This window comes from Erpetoichthys calabaricus, chromosome 4, assembly GCF_900747795.2.
Source record: "Erpetoichthys calabaricus chromosome 4, fErpCal1.3, whole genome shotgun sequence".
In the NCBI taxonomy this organism is placed as follows: domain Eukaryota; kingdom Metazoa; phylum Chordata; class Cladistia; order Polypteriformes; family Polypteridae; genus Erpetoichthys; species Erpetoichthys calabaricus.
In genome coordinates, this window is record NC_041397.2 from 22,813,905 (window position 1) to 22,828,272 (window position 14,368).

General features: G+C 39.5%; 1 protein-coding gene across 1 annotated transcript in view; it reads right to left on the reverse strand.

Moving 5' to 3' along the window:
* rb1 (retinoblastoma 1) overlaps positions 1 to 14,368 on the reverse strand; it is a 323,190-nt gene that overhangs the window by 236,305 nt on the left and 72,517 nt on the right. The window contains exon 9 of the mRNA XM_028799245.2: positions 1,420 to 1,497. Coding sequence (XP_028655078.2) covers positions 1,420 to 1,497 — 78 coding nt within the window. The remainder of the gene's footprint in view (positions 1 to 1,419; positions 1,498 to 14,368) is intronic.

Genomic DNA, 14,368 nt, shown 5'->3' on the forward strand with positions numbered 1-14,368 from the left:
TTGGAAGATACAGAAAAGATGAGGCAGAAAGTCTTGTGGAATGATGAGACTGAAGTAGAATTTTTTGACTTAACACTTATCATTATGAATGGCATAAATCTAACACTGCACATTAGCCAGCTAATACAATCACCCACTGGAAAATAAGGTGGTAGCAGAATCATGTTATGAAATACTTTTCAAAAGCAGGGACTGGCAATGTGGTCAGCACTGATAGGAATGAAAATGCTGCATAATACATGGAGAGGAGCACAGGACAATGACCCAAAGCACACTACCAAAGCAACAATGGAGTGGCTTACAGTGGAAAAAAATGTACTTAAATGGCCTGATTCAGAATCCCAACTTTAAATCCTTCAAACATCTATGACAAGACCTACAAATTGCTGGCCACAATTGCTCACAAGTTAACTTGGCACAGCTTGAGTAATTGTGCAAGGAGGAATGGGCAAATCTTGGTCTGTCACATTAGGCAAAATAAATACAGACTTCTCCAAAATGAACAGCTGCCAGAGAAGGATCAACTGATTACATTGGGGGATGAAAAACGCTTACAAATTGCTAAATTTCTGGTTTTGGGCTTAGATTTTTTAATGGCTTATAATTTTAATTTGAGCAGCACTGTTAAACATAATGTTTGATTCACAAATAATTCCCATTGGGACTGATACAAATTGCAGGATGTGCCAATCATTCATGTTGGGCGTTGATTTTATTTTTTTAAGGCACCCCACACAACATCTTAATTCATATTTTGCCGAGATCCTTCCATCAGCCATAGAATGCATATGTAAATACTGTAAATATTTTTAAAACCATTTAACAGTACTGAATACTTTGTGGAGAACATTCTTTTACTATACTATAAATATGTGGAAATGCCACATTGATAATGTAGATTAATAAAATTGAAGTACTAGACTGCCACTTAAAACAGTTGCCTACTGTAGTCCCTGATAAAGGCTCTGACATGATAGGCAATTTTTCCAGGTACAGTTAGGTCCATAAATATTTGGACAGAGACAACTTTTTTCTAATTTTGGTTCTGTACATTACCACAATGAATTTTAAATGAAACAACGCAATGAAGGGGTTGTGTTAAAAAAAAATGCTTTAGTTGCCTCACATTTTTATGCAATCGTTTTGTTCACCCCACTGAATTAAAGCTGAAAGTCTGCACTTCAACTGCATCTGAGTTGTTTCATTTAAAATCCATTGTGGTAAAGTACAGAACCAAAATTAGAAAAAAGTTGTCTCCAAATATTTATGGACCTAACTGTACATTAATATGTACAACAATACAGAGCATAAAGTATAGTATTCAGCCACACAATAAACAATAAGCTCATAAATATAATGTGATGAAAACTTGGTCTAAAACTAGAACTAACATGTAAAATATTTTTTTACAAAATGTACCTTGGGTATCCCATCCTGGTTAGTCAAATTAACCATTTCCAAAAAAGGCATGAAACTTTTCTGATACACATTTTTCACCTGAAAAAGAAAAAAAAATGAATAAAAAATGACAAGAAACCACTTAAGAGCATAGGATGATGATATTTAGTCATGCAAAGTCAGAAGTGTGACTGGTGTTGGAAAAAGATGAATTTCAGTTTATGAGCAAAGGTTGTAAATTGGTAAAGGAGCACACAAAAACACCTTCACTTTCTGTTTTGGGGTTTCAGTCTGTCATCAGACTACTTTTTAAAATATAACCTAAACACTTGATTCAACAAACAAATTAATACATTTTATTCATAACACAAAAATACACATCTAAGCTGACTACTACTTTTTTATTTCTTTGTTCTTTAAAGAAATGACAAACTTATGACTTATACCTCCTACACTTAATTCTTGTCTAAAAAAAGTACCCAATGAAACATTTATTAGTAATTGGCTTTTACACGTTTTAATGAGATTTCTGGCCTATCAGCCGGTGAAATGTGTATACTCTTATCTGTGTTTGGTGTGCCAGTTTCTCAATGCCCGTGTACTAAGATGCACCTGCTGCTTGCTTTCTCAGTGCTCCTTTAGTGACAGAGAGAGTAGTTTGGTTTCGATGTCATCATGGCCTAAAGAGAGAATTTCACTGGTATGCTTTGTGTTCCTTTATACAATTTTCTCTTGGTTTCTTGGCTTCTTGTTCCATACTGTAGTTTAGAATATTTAAAGTTTGTCACAGTAATCTTACTAGCACATAATATTTCAGTGCCGAGTCAATTCTTTTTCATCAGCCAGACAAATTAGTTATTTATATACAATTTTCTCTGTATCTAAAAGCTCACTGTCCTTTGGCAGTGAAGTCCATCTGTCCAAAGAAATCTCACTATAGTGTGTTGTTCAACAAAAGTGTGAACCTACAGTGAAGCATCCATGGTGATTTGATCTTGGCTTCAACTAAACAAACAGCAGAGCACTGCACTGTGCATGGTCAAACTACCCATAAGCCATCACAAACATGCTGTACTGTGTCAGGTTCTATCTGCTGCAGTTACTATGTAATTTTCAGCTTGACTTTACTTTTTGATTTACTCTCGTACCTATCTCCCAACTCTTTATAATTTAAAAAAAATGTAAAAAAAAAATGCTTAAGTTTTGTTTTGTTTTTTTCCTGACCATCTGAGCTTATCATCGTGCTCCTCTTTATAGACTTACAATACAATTTTATATTTTATTACGGACTCTACTACGTAACCATGTATTGATTTATTTTTTTTGTTACTTATTATTATTGTAAAGCACTTTTAGATACATCCTGTGTGTGAAAATGTGCTATTAAAATAAATGTTAATGTTTGTTACATTCAAGTATTCAATAAAAATTCAAATACAGGAAAACATTCATTTGCATATTTGAGTCATTTTACCAAAATTAGTTGTCAGATTATTCGATTAAACAGTTGATATATGGTTTACAAAATAATTGTTAGTGGCAGCCCTACTTGAATCTAAGCACCGAAGTGTCATCTAATCGAAAATTAATTCAACAGCCTAACTGAAGTCCACAATGTCTACAACTCCTGACATGTACACTGAGAGGTGTAACTTTTGACCTGCCCATTCCAAATCATTTGTCACTAGTTAGTGCTAGTAAAATGTATGGAGTTTTTCATTACAACAGGTGGCATATACATCTTACATTATAGACTAATAAAGGAAATTTTAAACACTGTAGAAATAATGACATGAATATAAAAAACACTTACAGAGTAAGTCCAAATCTCATTGGAGCCCAGTGACTAGCACACACAGAGAGAAGTTGCTGATGGTCTGACCACCAGGGTTTCAATCTCGGGTCCTAAGAGTCTTTACAACTGTTAATAGAATTTGCTATAATTTAGTTCTGTGCTCATTTTGCTACATTAATGAGGGCAGATCACCACGATATTTAATGGATTTGAATAAGATTACCACTACCACCTTGATCACTTTTTTTATTTTCAATACTTCATTTATTTTTTTTTAAGTTACAGTATCAGTTTATCTGTTGCCCACATTATACACACTTGGAACAGGATTCTCAACAGTAGTGCTAGTGTTTGTGATATTCCATCCATCCATCCATCCATTGTCTCCCGCTTATCCGAGGTCAGGTCGCGGGGGCAGCAGCTTGAGCAGAGATGCCCAGACTTCCCTCTCCCCGGCCACTTCTTCTAGCTCTTCTGGGAGAATCCCAAGGTGTTCCCAGGCCAGTCGAGAGACATAGTCCCTCCAGCGTGTCCTGGGTCTTCCCCGGGGCCTCCTCCCGGTTAGACGTGCCCGGAACACCTCACCAGGGAGGCGTCCAGGAGGCATCCTAATCAGATGCTTGAGCCACCTCATCTGACTCCTCTCGATGCGGAGGAGCAGCGGCTCTACTCTGAGCCCCTCCCGGATGACTGACCTTCTCACCCTATCTTTAAGGGAGAGCCCAGACACCCTGCGGAGGAAACTCATTTCAGCCGCTTGTATTCGCGATCTCGTTCTTTCGGTCACTACCCATAGTTCATGACCATAGGTGAGGGTAGGAACATAGATCGACTGGTAAATTGAGAGCTTCGCCTTGCGGCTCAGCTCCTTTTTCACCACGACAGACCGATGCAGCGCCTGCATTACTGCGGATGCTGCACCGATCCGCCTGTCGATCTCACGCTCCATTCTTCCCTCACTCGTGAACAAGACCCCGAGATACTTGAACTCCTCCACTTGGGGCAGGATCTCGCTACCAACCTTGAGAGGGCACTCCACCCTTTTCCGGTTGAGGACCATGGTCTCGGATTTGGAGGTGCTGATTCTCATCCCAGCCGCTTCACACTCGGCTGCGAACCGATCCAGAGAGAGCTGAAGATCACGGCCTGATGAAACAAACAGGACAACATCATCTGCAAAAAGCAGTGACCCAATCCTGAGCCCACCAAACCGGACCCCCTCAACGCCCTGGCTGCACCTAGAAATTCTGTTCATAAAAGTTATGAACAGAATCGGTGACAAAGGGCAGCCCTGGCGGAGTCCAACTCTCACTGGAAACGGGTTCGACTTACTGCCGGCAATGCGGACCAAGCTCTGGCACCGATCGTACAGGGACCGAACAGCCCTTATCAGGAGGGCCGGTACCCCATACTCTCGGAGTACCCCCCACAGGATTCCCCAAGGGACACGGTCGAATGCCTTTTCCAAGTCCACAAAACACATGTAGACTGGTTGGGCAAACTCCCATGCACCCTCCAGGACCCTGCTAAGGGTATAGAGCTGGTCCACTGTTCCGCGACCAGGACGAAAACCACACTGTTCCTCCTGAATCCGAGGCTCGACTATCCGACGGACCCTCCTCTCCAGGACCCCTGAATAGACTTTTCCAGGGAGGCTGAGGAGTGTGATCCCTCTGTAGTTGGAACACACCCTCCGATCTCCTTTCTTAAAGAGTGGGACCACCACCCCGGTCTGCCAATCCAGAGGCACTGTCCCTGATGTCCATGCGATGTTGCAGAGGCGTGTCAACCAAGACAGTCCTACAACATCAAGAGCCTTGAGGAACTCCGGGCGTATCTCATCCACCCCCGGGGCCCTGCCACCAAAGAGTTTTTTGACCACCTCGGTGACCTCAGTCCCAGAGATGGGGGAGCCCACCTCTGAGTCCCTAGGTTCTGCTTCCTCATTGGGTTTGTGATATTCTATGTGTTGTAATGAAGAATACAATGTATTTTACTGTATCACTACATGCAATTCAAATTACCATCGCATCACAAATTCTGAAAAGGGCCTTTTATCGCAATAAATTTTAAAGCATGGTTGTGCTTTTAAAAGAGTCGAGACAGAACAACAGAGTGCAAGATACTGCTTCAACAAGCTCAAAATCAAGGCAGAGAGAAAAAGGCAGTCAGGAAGGAAAGGCTTTAAAAGAAAACAAACAATGTGTTTTTTTAACCTGATGGCAGGAATTTATTTGACAACATTTATTTCCTTCAACCCTTCAAACAAAACACTTTGTCTATGCTTCACATTTATTTCTCCCTAAAGGTTGTTATCTAAACAGATGCTCAATGTCAAAGCAGAGACTACTAAGCTTTTTTTGTCCCAAATAAACAAAGATTCCCTGGTGAGTGGCTAATGCTGAAAACAGTGAACTGTGGAGCAAATCTGTGTATCCCCACCACTTGCCAAAGGAAAAAAGGCCTACTGTGTGGAAGCTAAAAATTGCAGTCCATGACGTTAGCAAAGTATAAGTGTTAAAGCTATGTAAAGAGAAAAGGTTGAATGGGAAAATCGTTCCTCGATCATTAGAAACACAAACTAAGTGAAGAACAGTTTGTGAAGAAGTGAAGTGAAGAAAAGTAAAGCTGCAGAAAATGGCTTTGTACTCACTTTCCATGAAGCTAAACATGCATGACCAATTCGTGATTTCACACAAGATGCTACACTGTTGCAGAAGTTTAGTGTTAATGTTAGGACTGCTTATCACACTAATGTGGATGGAAGACAAATTATGCATACAACTCCTACTGCAAACAGCTTCAGTGTTCATGAGAAAAAGTCTGCAGAATTGTGGGGAATTATTCTTGGAAGGATCAGAGGACATCAACAGATCAGAGCAGGAAAGTGTTTATCGCATCACTGTTTTCAAAAAAGGTGAATATCAAGTTTTTTTTTGTTTTTTTTTTTAATGGGCTTAATTAATTTAGGTTCTGCTGGTTCTGCACAAGATATAGCTGATGGAGTTGAAATGAAAGGATTAGGTGAGGAATGGAAGACCAAGTTAGTGTCTGCGTGTTTCGAAAAGGGCTGTTGGTAATGTTGGCATGCACAAGAGTTGTCTCTAAATTACAACAAATGATTGCCAACAGAGACTCCCTAATTCACATACTTGGGAACTGCTCTAAATAAGATGGATCTCTCAGTTCCATGCATATTTAATTAGAGTGTTGTAAAGGTTTAGTTTCTAATTGCAGAAAGGTAAAGAGGAAAAAAAAAAACAATGGAGGTACTGAAACGGCTTTATGGTAAGAAAGAAATTCTATTTGTAAAACTAAGCAAGTGCATGGAGACATGAAACACTAATTAAAATTTGGAGGCATTTACCATAAATTCAAGATCAGGTGTCATCAGTTTCAGCCATGTAATAAAACTGTAGAGAACGTTTTTGTTGCTTCTTAGCAAGCTTACTAGATACTGGGACTCTATTACATGTCAACGTTTGCTGTTAACAACTGGACAGTGTAAAGATGAGCTCATGGTACCTGTGAGACAGTTTACACTTTTACTTGAAACTAGTGAGTCAGCACAGGTCACCGATACCTCCTTATGCTGATGCTGACACTGACAGGGGATCTGTTAGTTTCTGAATTTGAAGCACGATATGCATTGTTAAAACTAGGTGACAACAATCTTTGCTCCATCTTCATTGTTATGATTGGTATTTTTCATATATTTTTTTGTGCCTTTTCCTCAATGAATTCTGGCTAGTTATATATCTCTTCTAGGGTTTTGACTCTTGGGTTTCTAATTCTGAAGTCAGATTTGAGGTTTAGTGTGCTTTATTTAGTTCAAAGATTTGTTCTGTGGTGAACTGTCAGCAGAGAGTGTCGCGATCCTTCAGTCTTCACCTTAGAGGCAAGCGGTTGCTGCGTGAGCTAAATGGAGAACTCCTTTAGTCAGGCACTCAGCGCTCGTCTCTGAACACTGTGATCGGTGCATATCCTGGTGAGGTCGGTTGATCTCTCTCTGTATCAGCCCCCTCTGTCTCGCACAGCACAAATCCCACACTTGTTGCAGATTTCTTTTTTACTTTGAAGATTTACTCTGTGGTGAACTGTGAGCAGCAAGTTGTGAACTCGCAGTCGCCAGCTCAGAGGTGAGCACTTGCAGCATGTGCTAAATGGAGAACTCCTTTAGTCAGGCGCTCAGCGCTTGTCTCTGAACACTGTGAGAAGTGCATCTCCTGATGATGTCAGCAGATCTCTCTCTGTTACATTCTATTTCTCTCTGTGTCAGCCCTCAGCATCTCGCTCTGTGTCACCAAATCATGAGAAATTAATAATTCATTACCATTTTAATGCAACCCCATTTTGTTTGTCCTTTTGGCACCTCCATTTTGTAGATTCTGTTGTCCTGATTTCCAGGGGAGTGGCTTTAAGGGTCAAGGCACTGAGGGGTCAATTAGAGGTCATCAACAGCCATTTTGATTCCAAGTTACGACTTTCAAGACTTCTATTTTTTTGATTTGCCAGATCTCATATCTTTGCTCTTGTTCTCAATGTTTGATTTTGATTTTGTTTTGGCTTCGTTGATAGATCAGTTTGACTCTTCATTTTGACCTTGTTAGTTTTTTGACTTTACGTTTATCTCTTTAAATTAATGGGCTAAGAAGAACAAAATATTAACATTTTTGGAAACAAAATTCTCTGTGAGGTAATTCACAAATATGATGCTTGCATGTCTGTTGAGGCAGAATCTGCTTTGAGGGAATGGATGCACTTGAAGCAAGGATGTGAAACTTCGGTCTGAATTCTATGTATGATCTGGCTAATACTCTTAATGCTAGCAAGTCCAGACTCCTATCTCAATATTCAGAAAATAATACCGTTTTCTTTCACATTACCTTTAAAAAGGACTGCTTGTGAGATGGGATTTTCGCTAGTAAACATTATCAGGAAAAAGTACAGAGGCTACTTGTCAAACAAGGGCTCATCTGTTCTTAATGCATGTTAATTTTTGCAAGCTGACCACTGAAACATTTGCTCCTAAGCCTGCAGATCTGTTGTGGTTTTGATTGATTCTCTCCATCCATCCATCCATTATCCCACCCACTACATCCCAACAACAGGGTCATGGGGGTCTGCTGGAGCCAATCCCAGCCAACACAGGGCGCAAGGCAGGAAACAAACCCCGGGCAGGGCGCCAGCCCACCGCAGTGATTCTCTCCATCTAAAAGAAAAAAGCTTACTCCAGGCTGAAAGTTGAAAAGACGACAAAGTGTACTGCAAATTGGATGACTTGTAATTTGCCTGAGTAACAAGTTTGCTCATACAGGAACTCACTAGAGTAATACAGCTAAACATGATGTCAGTTCTTGACTATAGATTAAAGTATTCTCTCTGAACTGATGATGTCCTGCACCTCTGCCAACTAGCTAAAATACTCTTCAACAACCTTCAGAGATGTAGAGGATGAAGGATAGTACAATTAAGATGATAGCCACTGTATCAAATCTTCAAGAGCATTGAATCATATCTGGATATTGAAGAATAATTGAATCGCTATAGAATTTCCAATGAATCAATATTGGTTCGGGACCCCCATGAGTTTTACTTCTCCAGCATCCAGTATTTGACCACAGTACATATTTTCAAATTGGACACCAACATTTGGTACTATAACCATGACAGATTTCCTTTCTGCCTATTAAACTTTGTCTATTGTTATTTCTAAAGCACTTTGAAAATTCTCCATATAATTAAATGTTGTTGTAGTAGTGTCAGAATTCTTTGTTTCTTAATTTTCTTAACTTATAATAAACAGTTTCAGGTTTAGCAAGCAGACTTGTGAAATGTACGGAATGCAAGCTAATCATTTGACTAATTCCAAACAATATTTAAACTTGAAAAAGTCTGTTTAAAGTAAATTGGATAAAAAGTGCACATTAGAAAATATAAGAAGGAAAAACACTGAAGCCTACATTTGAAAAAGATCTGAGGAGCTTATGTTGACACAATGGTAACACTGCTGCCTTGCAGCAAGGAAACTGGGGTTAGCAGTCTAGGGTTCCCCCTTCTCCCTTGTCCATGAAGTTTCTTTCCAGAATCCAAAGAGTTAGGTAAACTGGCAAAGCTAACACTGGCCCGAGTGTTTCTGATTGTGTGTGCAGGGCTTTCAGGGATTGTTCCTGTCTTGTTGAAATAGGCTCCAGCTTTCCTGTGACGCTGCTCTGGGTTAGCTGGTTTGGAAAATGGATGGATGTTGACTCAAGACTGCCATTCTTCCAGGCAATAAAACAAAGTAATTACAGTACAATGTTAGACTGTATCATAAAACTGTACAGAAAGAGATTACTCTTTAACTGTACAGCTTATTTCACTGCTAAATTTGCTCATCAGAGTTACTCTAATAAGTTCAACTATATTTCTGCAGTACAAAGTAACATTTAATATGACTAATATGGTTACATGTTTTGGTTAAAGATAAAAGTTAACAACATATGGTTTTCATCTTGTTTATCTGTGTTCTGCCCAAACACAATTTTAAGTTAATCAACTTGAGCAGTTTTCTGTCCATTATTCTTGGTTTCATGATGGCACAGAGCTCCTTTCATTATTATTAAACCAGCTTCATGCTCTTTTTTTCATGTGAGAGTAGTTTTCAAAATCTGTGAATTTATAAATATAAAAGCCAAATACCACTGACTCACTCATCACGAAATCTCACAAACCATGAGGACTTGGGATTTGGAATGTAGGTTACCCTTAGCCCATAGGTGCTCGCTAAGAAACAGTTTTAAAAATTTCGTGGTCCAAGCACAAAATTTCTTATAGTTTTCTTAGATCTGTTTGTATGTCTGTCTGCTTTTCACGAGAGAACTACTTAACATATTTAAATCGGGTTTTTTTCTAGAATTTGCTTAAACATTCTGTTGATTTTCCAAATTTCTCATCGCGCTGAGTATCATAGTTCACTTGCAGTACCGATTTATTAGCACAAATCCGAGAGAGACTCATTGGGCTGCAGGGAGGGGGGTGGGGCCCTCCTCACTCACGCGTCTGCCTCGGGGTGTAACCTTAACTCAGTTTAGTTAGCGAACGAGAGAACAATTTAACGGATTTAAATCTTTTTTGTTTTCTATAATTTGCCTGAACATTCTGGTTGATTTTCCAACTTCTCTCATTGCGCTAAGACTCATAGTTTGCTTGCAAGAGTGATATATTCGTGCTAATCCAAGACAGAGGCTGCGGTCCAAAGGGAGGGGGAAGAGTGACGTCAGGAGTACAGAGCTGGGCAGGACCCTCCTCATTGTCCTATTTCACTAATATGTGGATGGCTAGTTGTTAAATATACAAGAAAGATGTATTTCTTCATTTTAGGGTCTTTCCACTTGATATCCTCCATGTTCCAATTTCAAATGTCTTGAACTTGCTCCTTTCTTCAACATCCTCACATTTGTATTCTTATATCTTGTGCCACTCTTGTTCTAATTATCGTTCCCAGTTTCCAATTCACATTACGTACCCCTCATTATACACTTAACAATTGTGGATTTCTTTTTCTGAATTCAGCTTTGGCCACCATAAGTATGGCATGAAACTTTTTCACCATCTTGAATTGTTTGAAACAAGCAATATGAAATTGCTTCACCTTCTTGACCTTCTCTCTACCTACAGTGATGGTAAGCTAAATTCCTCTTTCTAAACTGCTACACACGGTAGGTTCTCACAATTTTATCTGATTGACATAGCCCATCATATCATATCTCTTGTATTGCTGAATTCAAGAAGCTTTCTCAGTGTCCACCACAATGACAAGTTGATCTGCAAAATGTATATCCTTCAGTACCCCTCTGCTTGGTCCCACAATATTGCCTTACTCCTCTTGCAAAGCCCACACTTACTTTTGAGTTTATGTTTCTCTAGCCTTCACAGCTCAACAGTTCCTGGTTCAACATCTGAGCTCTGACCCATCTATGTGGAGTTAGGACTGGGTTTTTTAAGTACTCCCCTTTATTCCCCACATACTGTAAGAGTAGTTCACATTGGCCTGGTATGAAGGTATATGTATGAGTGACTTATTGCTCAACGCTGGTTCTAGTCTTGCACCAGATATTGTCAGGAGAGGCTCCTAAACCCAACAACCCCGAATTGGATTAAGTCTGGTCTGATAGTAGAGAGAGAGAGAGATATTTAGACAGTAAATTAATTTTACTATTAAGAATAATAGTGTAGACAAGTAGACCCTAATGAGTGATGCTCGATCGATCCAAGGTCGGTTCCTAAATTGCACCAGATGTTTGCTGCAGTCCTAAGACTTCAAGTTTAATTAAGTTTAAAAGTGGGTGGATAAATGGATGGGAAAACTAGACACTAAGTACATTTTACTATCCAGTGGGGGGCTCAAGGCTACTTAAGTTTACAAAAAGCAAAATCCTGTTTACACTTCATTAAATTTTACATTTTCACTGTTCTGTATGAAAGAAAATGGTTTATAAAGTAAACTGAAGTAATGAATTAAATACTGTGATGTCCACACAGTGGTACAAACAGGGGTATTCAACTATTTGTGTAAATGACGGTATATTTAAGCAACCCACTATGGACATTTATTCAGGCAAAAACATTTATTTTAAAAATTTACACATTAAAGGACCTGACTCATTTCCTAAGGTGCACACAACTACAAAAGAGGTCAGGAAAAAGGCGGTAACAATGCATTCTCAAGACAAACCATTAATAGTGTGTATCTATTTAAAGTCTACAGGAAGGAAAAGGTGTGCTAAATATATGCATACTGTATGTACAGATGTACTGTATATTATATATAGATAGATACACATACACAAATATGTATATATTATATATATACTGTATATATACACATATATACTGTACATATACACACAAAATTTACATTCACACATATATGTTTATGTACTCTGTGGGTGTATATATATAAGTAAAAAAATTCATAAGACATTACTAAATCATAAAGCACACAATATATTACTAAATAATGGTTCATTATTTCACAGAACCATTCAGTAGCCCTTTCACAATAGGCAAGATGTACTTCTGCAGCTTTATGATCATTTCAGACATTTATATAGAAATAGTGGGCCCTTTACATTCACTTTGAACGGTATGACAGAGCATGAGTTAGTGATGCTGCCTCACTGCTGCAGTTTTAAGTTCAAACGTCAACCTCTGCACTTATTTTTTACATGGATTCATTTTGTGCCTGTGTATTTTTTCCTCATATTGTAAAGATGTGCAGGTTAAGTTGATCATTGACTTTAAATTAACTCTGTATGACTGTATAATTATGCATTGACATGGAAGTTTATTTTTTGTCCTGCCTTGTACCAGAGGCAAGTAGGTTAATCTCTGCTTCTGCACATCCAATACTAGAATAAATGAATCTGAAAAATGAATGATTCCATGTTATAGAACAGATAGAAAGTAAGGCAATAATAGTAACAAAAATACAGCATGAAGTGTATGGATGAGGTAAAAAAAAAAAAAAAGAACTACAGTACAATCCCTCTTAACTGGCCTCGCATTAACTGGCCGACGGATTAACCGGCCTATTAAAAAAAAATTTTTAAACATTTTTTTAATCCTGAGTTCTCTTTTATATTATATGTATGCACTTCCTTCTTTCCTGGAAGGTGAGAGGGCTCCTACTTTCAGAGTGATTTCCGTTTACATATTCCTTTATGAATTTTCCACTGTGCCTTCTTCTTTCTACTTGGCGGCTCCCCTGCTTCTCCCATCAGGCTTCGCAACAGGGGAGTCGCCCTACCTGCAGGTGCAGCTGCCTTCCACACTGGTCCAGTAGCCCTCCAATCCCTGGCTACATCGGGCTCCATCCGGACCGAGACTTGGGTTCTTTCCCCAGCGGCCAGGGTGCTCACACTGGGGCTAAACCAGCCCAAAGCCTCCACAACTGCCACAGCTTTTCAACGGCCAGTCATCTTCAATACCGGTTACGCCTGCTCTGTGATCGCTCAGCTGGAGTGACCGCTTTCTTCAGCCCCACCGAGTGTCAGCCAAACACTCATCTGCAGGGGTTCACCTCCCAGCTGCCTGCCTTTGCTCCATCGAATCTGCTCTCTCGCTCTCCTACACCGGCTTTCTTCTATCTGCATTAACCTCCCGTTCTTTCCTGTTCTCCCCCTAGCCGCCTTGCGCTTTTATTTATCACGGGGACGTGGATCAGATGTGGCAATTAGTAGTTCCAGAGAACAATTACAGATGCGGAAGACTCTACTCACCTGTGCACTTCAGCTAGGATCGCCCGCATCACAAATTCCCCAGGAACCGATCGGCCACTCATACTCGCGGCGATTATTTATTTAAAAAGTGGCCTTTTTGACTTGAACTGTGGACCCGCTACACTACACTGTCCAGTTGTTGTACCAGAAAAAAAACCAGTGTGCAAAATCGTGGATGAAGCCTTGTGGATATGGTTTCTTCAGGAACGTCGAAGAGGTACAGTACATACCTTAGAAATATTTTTCTACATGAAAATAGGTATACGTCGGATTAACCGGCCAAAACGGCAACCGGCCATGGGTCCAGTCCCGAGGTGGCCGGTTAAGAGGGATTGTACTGTAATTAAGAAAGTTTTTCAGGCTCTACAGGAAAACACAATCTGAAATTTAAAAACAAAACAAAAAATAATAATTTTGCTGATTTTCCAGTGAGAAAAAAATCAAAATGAGACTTGGCTTCTTTTTGATTACTAGAAAATATGCAAACATAAAAATAAATTTGTGTTACATGACCTTTACGAGATGGCTATGTGGTAGCTATCAATAGTGCTGCATGCAGATCTTACTTTAGTACTCAAACTTATGACGTAATTCCTAGCTATGATACATTATCCACCACGGCCCAGTCATACTAGGCACCTAATCATCCCCTGTCTCTAACTGACTGACCCCTCCAAAAATCTAACAGCTCATGTGTGGTGAGTGCACTGGGTAAAATGGCTGCCAATGCATCATCCAGTTATAGGAAATTACTATATAAATAATTATTATTACTACTATTACTAGGCTTTGTGCTCAGAGTTCGCAAGTTTCATTACTTTCACATGGCAGTACTAGGGTGTTGTACCGTGTTAGCCATTATGAATGTAGAGAAAAGCCAAGCAAAATGACACCTTTTACATGGCATGAATTC